General features: G+C 40.3%; 1 protein-coding gene across 1 annotated transcript in view; it reads left to right on the top strand.

The window, feature by feature from the left end:
* homer3b (homer scaffold protein 3b) overlaps positions 1-11,621 on the top strand; it is a 64,167-nt gene that overhangs the window by 27,928 nt on the left and 24,618 nt on the right. The window contains exon 5 of the mRNA XM_073476745.1: positions 11,427-11,560. Coding sequence (XP_073332846.1) covers positions 11,427-11,560 — 134 coding nt within the window. The remainder of the gene's footprint in view (positions 1-11,426; positions 11,561-11,621) is intronic.

Raw genomic sequence — 11,621 nt, 5'->3', positions numbered from 1 at the left:
CCTGATGTGAAAGGTGACTAATAAGCACTGTAATGTGAATGTTATATGATACTTTGCTACAAATGTTTTCTAAAACGTTAACTGCCAACATGACATCCTGGTGACTGGGCTGAAAGCTTACACTGTGTCCTGTCTGCATGTGAGTGTCCGATGCGACAGGATGTTGGGCGCACGCTGTCCTCACTAAATCTGTTAAACATGCACTCTGTCACGTCGTGTAAACAGACCACGTACCTATCTGCTGTGTGCTGAAGATTAGATTGGAGACCATTCAAGTGAAAGATTGTTGAGTTTGCATAGCTTCTCTACTGGAAATTATATATCAGGAAGTAAAGATGGTGTGTGTGTTTTTTTTTTTTTATTACCAGAAACTTTCAGCTTCTTGGCGATCACCCTCCAGCCAGCTGGCACCTTATTTAGTTTTTTATAGTAAAAGCAGATGGTATATCGAAAACTCCTCATTTCAACTTCATGAATCAACCATTCCTTGTTCATGTCATGAGTTCAACATGAGCAGCAGGAATGAAAATAGAAACAGGGCGTGCAGCCAGTTAGGACACTAATTCAGGCCTATTCAACTACTTTTGTAGAAGGGACAGATTTAATAAAAAGTGAAGTGCCAAGGGGCGGGACTCTTACCTCTCTTACTCTTACCTTATATCTGACCTGTGAACGCTCACACATTATGTTACACGTTTTTTTTATTTTATTTGTTTTTATTTTCTTAATTTTTTTCTCTGCTTTATTTATAAGTTTTCACAATTTGAAAAAAAGAAATACTTCATGAAAAAACAATGCACCTTCTTTATCATTGGAAGTCTGTTGTTTGATTCTCATAAAGTCCCCCTGCTTAAACAGCCTGGGTTAGTACTTCTTAATAAAATTAGAGTACTTTTTGTTTAGCAACAGACATAAACAATAAATGTTTATATGTCTACCAAGAAAATAATCAAATGGCCTGAATGAGGTTGTTAAAGGTCCATATTTGGCCCATGAATAGGTCTGCTCTAATTGGTAACACTTAAATCAAGCTGATTTTGTCGCGGACGCTCTCTCATGTCACATGCAGTTAAGTGTTTGCTGGTCAGACTTCACAGGAAATATCAAAAGGATCTAATTAATAGACTTTTGTTGCCTTTAATAAGGTTGAAAAACAGGTTCAGGTTGAACCACTGGACCTGTGACCTTGAAGGCCAACAAAGAGACAGAGCAGAGAAGTAATATCTCAATCAACTCTCCTCGCCTTTGTTTCTATTTTAAACATATACAGAATCACGAGGGATTAGATGGATCCCCATCTGTCCGCTCCATTATTCTCCCATTGGTTAACTCCATTAAAAGATTTCATGCATGACAAATGGAGATAGAGACGCTGGTGCTGAAGGTGTTCGGAGGGGCAGTAATGGCCAGGACTGAAAGAAAGGAGAATGAGGGACTAGGAGAATAGAAGAGAGAGTAGAGATGGAGGGAGGGACGGAGGGAGCTGAATCATCTATAATTGAGGGGAATCTGGCTGCAGCTGAAAGGACAATGGCCAGCTTTTATCCTGCCAGTGTTGGTGATTTCTTGGTGGACTTGATAATTCTGAGGTTCAGTTGGAGACGTGAAAGTTTGCCTGCAGTGGAAACTTTTTGTCCTTCACCTCAATTTTTCTTCTACAAGTAGACTACGAGACACAGAGTGGTATTTTCTGGGGCAGCTCTTCTGGCATTTACAGCGTCAACTATTGCACGCCCTGATTCGGTGGCTGTGATTTAATGGTACAAACATGGAGGAAACAATGTCACATGCTAACTTTTGGAATGCCTCAGAGCTGCCAGACTTTTTTATTAGTGTGTGATAAACAGTGTGTTAGGTTGTTGTAGAGACATTCGAAACAGACTTAAGTGTGTGAGTGTGTGTTTTTGTGTAGAAGTCCTCACAAAGAGCCATTCAGCAGGTGTGACATGCTGCAGAGTCACGCTGCTAACCTCGACCTCAGTCCTGAGACTCTCAGATAAGAGCTGATGGTTTGTCTTGTCTGTTTCTTTAGCGAGGCCGAGAGAAACAAACTCCTGGATGCCACGAAACAGAGCTTCAATACCAAGAAGGTCGAATACTTGATCAAACCAGGTTACATTTAATGGTAGAGTTGTATGAAAGGCCAGTGGACTTCTGTTTTCTCAAAGTAGCCATACTGGGAGGTCAAAGGTCATCTTGATCAGTAATTGTCTCGTTTACCTTCCATCTTAAACCTTAATATAACTGTCTTGTGCATTTATCCGTTTAGATTTTGATGTCCTGTCGCTCTCCTCGCTCCACATTCTTCACGAATTTAAATCAAAACTCATTATGTAAGATGATTCAGTCTAAAGTGTGAAAAATCCCTTTTTGTGCCTTTGGACTGCAAATGAGCCTTTAATGTGTGATATTCTGATTGATATTCACACTTCAGATGAGGGCTCAGTTTGCTATTGCCTCTGTGTATTTGACATTGATCGATTACACTCTGATATCTGTAGAACTTTTCTTCTGCTGAAAATACTGCACTGCAGACTAAATTTATACTTTTTAGACTGGGACTCAATGATCCGAGCGTTCTAGTGTGAACACAATTCACTGTATGTGTTGTTGTTCTGAGCTCATTCTTGTTGGACATGTTGTCTTTAGTGGACAGTGGATGGTTAGACAGGAAACTTGGGGGGGATAATAACACACAACAAACGCCCCTGAACTGGTGATGTTGTGGTCACATGGAAGCCATCAGCCTTCAGGAAGCCACAATTGACCGAAAGTCATGCACCCCTTAGTTACTGTTGCTAGGTCAGACAAACTTTACAGTAGGAATCATGGCATTGCCAGTCCTGTTGAGCCGGGTGCCGCAGTGTGTTAGGAGTCAGGCACACTTCAAGAAGCCAACAGCAGGGACTACATAACGCGATAGAAGGATGTATTCATGATGTTAAGTTTGCTGAACATGGCAAAACAGTACTAATTGAGGTCATTTCAGTGTCTAGTCTCAACGAGAACAACAGAAGCCTTAATCTTTTCTGCAGCGATGATTATGTCATCTTTCTAACGTCCTCTCTTATCCAGTGAGTATGAGAGGAAGATACTGTTGATTTCCCATTACTCAGTAATGAATAATACTTTTTAGATTTACATTATTGCAAAGTGCTTTATAGTGAAAGAAAAATGAATTCAAATGTAGGCTCAAAAAGAGAGAACTGCTTTCTTCTGATAATGGTAAAGAATGGATTTACAGTTTTGATGTGGATCCAAATAAAAATGTTGATCCAGCAGATTCAAACATGCCTTATTTGATATTGGATTAGGCTAGAGTGAATTCAAGGGGACTGTTGGGATTTGGTGGAGGTATGCGCTCTACTGAGTGCCATTCTAGTTATTGAAATCATGATCGATCGCAGTTCATCACTCGAAATGTCAGTGTGAAGTGCAAAGTCAAACTGCACACACTGAGGTCAGAGGTCAGTTGTTTCATCCTGTTACCATGGCAACCAGAGTCCTCTTTCTTTATTGGGGAGAGCTTGAAAAACAAAAAAAAACCCCAAAAGCTGTCCCCTTTCTCACAAACACAGAGAAAACAGAAACATGGTGAAGCACACATGCAAGCTAGATTAATCAAGTGCATGCACGCTCGCACGCACGCATCCATGCACGCATGCACGCTCGCATGCACACATGCACACAAAGCACACACACCTGGATAGAGCTACAAGGTCAGACGCTGGTGAGCAGCTTGTAATGATTCTTCGATAAGACAGCATTCATTGATTTTGTGTCAGGCAGTAAACACAGAGGTGTTGTGAGGGTGCTGTTGTGGTTATTATCACATCTTCTGACTCATCGCTGCACACTGTGAAAACACCAAACTGCTGACTGTCTGAACCTGTGTAATGTAGAAATAATACCCGATCAAAGCTGTTATTGAGTGTGAGCACAAAAAGTTATAGTGTGAATAATCCACAGCCAAGTATTGATGGCGGCCCCATTGTGGCTATAATACCACATAAGAACCGATAAGAGCTCCATTAAGGCTTTAATGCACCAGAATGTGTGGACTGTTTAAAGCTTTCCACGAACACTGGCTCATATTGTGAGTACAGAAACAATACAGATAAGAGTTTTAAAGGAGCAATTTGTAAGATACGGCCAGAATTTTAGTTTAAAAACCACCGTTCACCCAGTATCAAACTGAGGTGCTGGAGCTATAAAATGTCAAGCTAGAACAGAAAAAAGCATCTGCACACTCAATCTGCAAAGATCTGTTTAACACGTTCAAAAAGTGAACTAACTTTATCAACAAAATGTAATGAAGCAACAGTGTTTGACATAATGTCAAAGATGTCTATGTTTGCAGAGATGTTGATGATGATGGAATTAGCATGCTAACCAGCTAGTCCCGGCCGGTCCTGTCTCCTAACACCACTTTGTACCGGCAAGATGTGATAGTCTGATAGCCCCCTGTAGTTTCAGCAGGGAGATATAAACCAGCTGTTAGTGTAATAAATGAACAAAGTTAACTAAAAAATGGCAAGAAATGTTTTCCTTAATAAACAGGAAAAATACAACCGTTCATCTGCTGAATTTAAGTCTCTCTCTTTTACCAAACTAAGACGAGCGTAACTGTCTAGTTAACTCATGGTAAAACACACTTCATTCATAGTCTACATAAACTAATTAAACTCACCAACACAGTCTTGGTCTGCCTTTTCAAAATCACCTCTGGTTTTATTGACATAAATCCTCAATTCACAGAGAAAGATGTGGAAATATTCCCCCTCTATACGCTGCTTTCACCTGCTGCCGATGTCCGACTCTCTGTCGCTTCTCTCCCGCCACACGCCTCTCCTGTCGCCGCCTGTTGTGTCACGTCGTCCACGAAGTCAAAGTCCTGGTCAGAGCAGCTGTATCACCTCTCTACTGTATCCCCTGTTATCAAACTGACCTCAGTTGGTTTTGAAGGCTGTGTTTAGTTCTTTATCCGTGTCTAGTCGTGTTCACTCTCAGATCAGGCGGCCAAATCCAGTTGATCTGGGCCCCGTCACCCGTGGTGATCCGAGGTCCCGAACCAGACAAACTCTAGGCCACTGGCTTCACGGCACACTGAGCCATGAGCTAATAAGCTAACAGTAGCTAGCTACAGCCACGTATGGCTTGCAAAGAGCAGCTGTTGTCAGTTGTTTTTGGAGCTACCTTCCAATTTCTGCCATATTCTACAAATTGCACCTTATTTATTAAAATAACTGCAGTGTGTTTCTAGCTACAAAATGTTAGTCTGATGTCAGAAAAGTGAAGAGGTAGATGGAGAGGAAGGTAATGTTTTAATAAAACTGTAGGCAAATATGTAAACCTACATTATAGGTTAACCTGCAGTATTTTGTTTAATTTTCCTCTTCACTGAATCTATCAGGAGGTTTTTGCATCACATTCAGCTGGTCAGTAACAGCCCTGGTCAGTAACCATCCTCAGTATTGCTACAGAGCTGTATCTATACAGCCTCAGGCTTTACAGAGCACATACTCTGCCTCCGATTTTTGGATAGCAGCAGCAGGGGATCTGCATGCAGTAAAGCTGCAGCTTTCAGGCTTATTTGCAGAGCTCAGAGATAAGATGGAGGAGGAGATGGTGAAGTTAAGCAAGATAAAAATGAAGAATGATAAACAGAGCAATATAGAGAGAATTATAGAAATGACTAGTGCAAGGACAATAACATTTATGGGCAATAAAATAATGTTTATAATGTTTAGATGATGCTGCATTTGTGAATGGAAGCCCCAGTGGGAATTGAGCCCCTATCTATGGCCCTGTTTATGTCATGTGTTGTGTAGTAGATATGGCTTAAATTAGTACTCTCAACAGGCATGAAATGCAAATGGAATTGCTGAAATATAAAAATTAATAGATGCACCGACTGGGGCATTACAGGCAACATGCACTTGTCTTAAAGGTCCCAAATATTTTGTAACACATTTTTTCCATTTGATTTTATCTGTCACAACACCATTGTTGTCCTCTGAGATAATGATAAAGATATTTTAAGAAAAACATTCTGTTCAGTCCAATCCATACGATTGGTCACAGATTTTAGCCAAGCAGAGGGATCAGGAAACACTGAAGCTCCTGTGTGTTACAGGAAGATAAGAACACATGCATAGGTTTAAAAAAAAAAAACAACCTCTACAAATAAATAATTTCTACCCTGCTAAAACTAAAACAGCCTTAAAAATATACACGCCTTCTATATACACAAGACCTTCTCTTCACCAGTCTCACAGGAAACACATGTAATACATCTCATGCTCTGGGTTCAAATCCTGCAGGGAACCTGCGTTGCATAGCTGTCCACTGGTACTCCAGGAGGTTCTTCTGCAGCTCGGTTATTAGAATAATTAAATAGAATAAATAGAATAGAATAATGACACATTTTATGATAAAATATCTACACAACAAACTCACAAATACGACTCCCAATTCGTGCAAGGTTGATCTTTAGTATACTTTTTGTCCCAATAACCATAGTCGGAGTTTGACATTTGGGCTGGAGGGGGCAAACATTTTTTAACTGAGGTGAGGAGCCTGCTGTATAAGATTACGGATACAGTAACAGAAGACAATAGTACCAAGTTTGCCATATACCCCAACAAAAGAGGGCATTTGTCTTTCACACATAAGTGCAGACAATTAAGGCACATTAAAGTTTAAGTTTGTTAAAAGTGTATTTTCAATATATGTGGGGCTCTGTTATTCTGTAAGGCTTTCATTTTCCATAAACCCTTTTAAAACACTTAGTAGTCGCACACATGAAATTGAAAACTAAAATATGCATATTCACTCAGAGATTACTTCTCAGTGTATAACAGAAAGATAGGCAGCTGAGTAAGTGACTGTAAAAGAGGGAACTCGCAAATAACATCGCCCGTCACAGCGAGCCGTGTCACATGACTGCTCAAAAATACATTTATTACAAAATCAAACATAAAAGAATTCAGATTTAATTGCTTACATTCATGACTTATATTTTACTTTAAAAATGTTTTTATTTATACCAATAAATTACTGGCAATTTTAGACCAACTAAATGTGACCCGCCTCCCACCAACCTGAGTAAATGCCTTTGCACACCAAGTATATGTTTTTTTTTAATAATGAATATAAAAAACGATCTGCACAGGAATCTTGCACACTGAAAATTCACTAAGAGTGAAGATGATTTTGTTGTCCTCACTTCTTGAACTGAAGAAAAAGAAAACACTGGGTCCATCCAATTATGAAAACAAGTCAAGAGCAAGGGGAGTTTCACCTGCTGATGAAGGAGCTGCAGAATTATCCTGATCGCCTCGAGGTGTGTTTCAGGATGTCAGTGGTCCAGTTTGATTGGTGTCAGAATACATTGCTTAAGTAAAGGATAAAAGTGTCCAGCTACTGAAGGTCCAAGAAAACAAATTAAAAAAAGAGAGAAAGCCTACTCAGATCCAGGATCACTATATCTTGTATGAATAAATTATAGTAACAATATCCACCTTTATATAGTTAAAATCAGATATGCAGTGTTCATGAAGAGCCACTTGAGCTCATCTTACAGGGCTGTTGATGTTTGTGAACCACTGACCTACACAGTAAAGATAATTAAATGCCAAAATGGGTAAAGAAGAATGAACATCGTCTAAGCAGCAGTGTAAACACAAGCGAGAGACAGAAGCTGTTTCCCTCCTCTGACAGGTAACAGCTGTCTTTGTTTGCGCCTGCTGATTGGAGCTTTTTTTCCCCCTCTGTGATCTCCTATCATACATGGTTTCCATGCAGAGGCAGACAGAGGCAAACAGAACTACTAGTCATCAATATTTTAGAGCACAGACCTGGCAATAAAACCAGCTAAAAAGAAGTGTGTGTTTTTGGTGTGTGTGTGTGTTTAATCGGGGAGGACAGGTGCTTCAAGGGAAACCTAAGCATGTTCCTCTGATGCATGAAGACATGAATAACTAAAGCAGGTTTGTGGTCTCATTCAAACACAGGGCGTAGAAATAGGTGCTTTATAAAAACTAAGGGAGCCGATGAACTCGTGCTCAGATAAATAAGTAAACAGTGTAGATGTACTTAAGATGAACAGTGGTGCAGAGACGTCATGATGAAAGCTCTCAGGAAAGCCGTTTAATATTTAAGTATCTGTGATTCCATTGATTACAATGCACGCCTCCTCTGAGGACTCACAAAAGTTGAAGCTTTCATGATCAGTGTTTAATCAAAATAAAACTGCCTAATCATCTTGTAACTCGTTTTGTCTGTTTCTCCTCATTTGCCCCTTCCCTCTCTCTTTACCTGATGCATCATGGAACATTTTCATCTCTCAGCTCTCCCAGGTGCGTGAAAACACACACTCCACCACACAACAATAAAAAAAACCAAGCAATACAAAGACAACCATCTTCTTTTGTCTTAGAGACCGTGTGTTCACAGTCATGCATCTTAGTGTTGCATGGCCTATCGTGCTCAATAATTCATCCGGAGTCTGATCAAAGTTGACTTCAGAGCAAATTTAGCTACTGAGCACAGCTGGCTTCTTCTACAACAGAGTCAAGGCTTTGTGTACAGAATGTGGCAACATGTAGGTGGATTTGTCAGCTGTTTTCTGAGTTTACCTCATCAATTCCAGACTAAATATTGATAAAACGTAATATCAGTACACAGATATGTCCTTTAAAAGTCACAATTCCTCGCAGATCCTTTGAACTCTGTTTAACTGGTTGTTGGTCGTTTGCAGGCTCGTGCTCATGTGTCCCTCCCTGCCTTGTTTCCACTCAGCCTGTTAGTGAACAACATACGGAAAAAACTGCTGTAAATTTGTAATCCCATTTATGACTTAAACATGATCCACAGTATGAATTATTCAGGGATACGCACAGCCGATCCGTTGGCTTTGGGGCCGGACTGGGGTTGTCTCAGCTTTGATTTCTCCTGCTCTCGGGTTCCTTCCTCTGGACACAGTGCTAATCCACATGAGTCTGCTGTGTGTTTCATTTCCATATCCATCCATGAGGACAGACTGAGAGCTGCTGAGCTATAGATGATAAACCATCGTCCTCAGGGGGGATACAGTCAGGCTCACTCAAATTAATAATACAGGCTTTTTCTACAGTAAGTGCAGGGTTGTAATGCTTCACTGAGGCACTTGGTCGTTGACAAGTTCAGGTTTCTGCTCAGAAAGAAGACAGAAGGCGACGGGGGGCACAGAAATGTGCCCAAACAAATTCATCTGCATGCTTTTAGAGAGGAGACGGAGCAGTGTTGTAGCCCACAGCCTCAAACTGCAGAAAACTGTGAGAACGGAAGCTTGAACCCATTTCTGGGCAGCCGGGAAGGAAAATATCAAAGCAGATTGTTTAGACTTGCCAGGCTGGAGTCGAGCCATCTGCAAGCTGTAATGTCATATTCAAAGTGTCTTTATGACGTGAGGGGAAGATAAATGGCTTCTTGTTCTGAATCACCATTCAGTTTGTTTGACCTTTATTTTATACTGCGAGTTAATCCTAATGAGGTAAGAAAACAAAGGACTGTTATGTTGCTGACATAGCGGTTTAAGATATAGCGTTAGACTTGAATGCCGTCCACACCAAGAACGAAAACTGCAACAATAAGTACAAATAGATTGTTTTAAAAATCTCTCCTATAACAAAACTTCATCGGGGAACGATGTTGTTGGGATCCCTTTTAGCATGATATGATGAACGATACCAAAAAAACTGACAGCAAATCAGATTCCATCTGAATTTCCAGGGCCGTCACTTAGCTTGATTTCGAGGACATTTTCCTCCAGAATAATTTCGCAGTGATTATAATATTGGTTTCAAACTGAAGCCGACCTCTTTGATGGAAGCTAATTGATGGCATTTAAGAGACACTAAGATGGCCTACTCTAGTAACTCAGTCTTGGATATTTGTCCAACTTGTTAAACGCTTATAAAATGTATATTGGGCTGAAAATTACACATATAAAGCGTAATTTAACCTGACAGATGCTGCCAATTGATCTTTGGTGCTGATTAGTTTGTTTTGATGTCCTTTATGATAATTGGCAAGATAATTGACGACAACTCTCGTAACAGAGTGCTGGCTTCTAACTCCTGTCATCTTTGAAGAGTTTCATTTCCCTACAACAACAGCAGACACACGTCATCCCATATCTATTTTCCTAAGCTGGTTATCCTGATCGAGTTATAGTGATCGGTCTTTGTGTGGATGGCCCTTTAATCTTGTAAAATTTAGATTAACCGATCAGAGGTTTCGGTGAGATAGTTTTTGTTGATGATATTGATTTTATCTTCCATTTTAAAAAAAGGATCCCTTCCATACATGTATTAAGGCATACATAGAAATTCTCTGATGTGTGTTTGATTTGGTTTTTGAAGGACAAAACGTTTACTAGCTACATTAAAATCCTTAAGATAACACCTTCTTTCTCATTAAAAATCCTCTTAAAATCACATTTTTAATGAGCACAGAGAAAATATCCAATTTCAGCAGTGAAAGTGAAGACAGTCTTCTAGTGTTAAACTCTGCACGTACAGATGTGCAGTATATGTTAAATCTCAGCGGACACACAGATTACAGCAGGATACCAGCATGTGCATATTTTATACACGAACACCAGATGAACTCTTGGAACACAGAACTGTACTTCAGTCGTTTCCTGTTGAATCAGAGTCCAGTCAGATCTGTGAGGCTGTGTGAAGACGAGGCAGCTGGGCTCCACACATGGCTGCTTGCTCCACATGGAGCCTGTTTACAAGAGTCCAGATGGGACATATCGAGCACTGACAGGTTGAACTCCGTCCTGTTCTGCTGCTGCGTCTTGTCCGTTTTGTTGTGATGACGTGCAGATGCAGAGACAGCAATGGGCCTGTCAGCAGCTTAAACCTGAACCTCTGAGCCAAAGTATAATCAATGTAAGGCTGGAGCTGATAATTATTTATTAATTTTTATTTTTCATTCATCTATGAAATGTCAGAAAATAGTGAAAAGTGGCGATCATTGTTTCCCAAAGCCCAAGAAGACGTCCTCAAATGTCTTGTTTTGTTCACAATCCAAAGATATCCAGTTTACTGTCATAAAGGAGTGAAGAAACCAGGAAATATTTACGATTAAGAAGCTGGAATAAGCTGGAACAATTTGGACTTTTTTGTTGACTCAAACTTGATTTAATAGTTATTGGAACTTTTAACGTCATTTAAAACATCCACTTTCGGCAGAATGGATGACTGTAGTCGTATCCTGTTAAGAGCTCTTGTCCTCTAAATGGACACTTTCTATCAGAGGACTCTGCAGTATCATTGATGAGGATTTACATTTAATCCGAGCTGCTGCTGATTTAATTCCAGCTTTATAACAGAGCTCATGTCCTGTTTGTGTTTTCATGTCTGTTGGTCCAGTTGTCGGAGGACCGCCATTCACCACCGCTGCTCACAGTCAATGGGCCGGGCGAGGAGAAGCTGTTTCGCAGCAAGAGTGCTGAAGTGGAGCTGACAGCAGAGAAGGAGAGGGTCAAAAAGATGCTGTCTGAAGGGTAATGATGATGTTTTTTTTCTAATTTAAACCTCATGCATCATATCATCTGGAGAAAAAAA

This window comes from Pagrus major, chromosome 11 (genome assembly GCF_040436345.1).
Source record: "Pagrus major chromosome 11, Pma_NU_1.0".
Taxonomy (NCBI): Eukaryota; Metazoa; Chordata; class Actinopteri; order Spariformes; family Sparidae; genus Pagrus; species Pagrus major.
The sequence above is the reverse complement of the archived record's forward strand: the minus strand, read 5'-3'. Positions and strand labels throughout refer to the sequence as shown.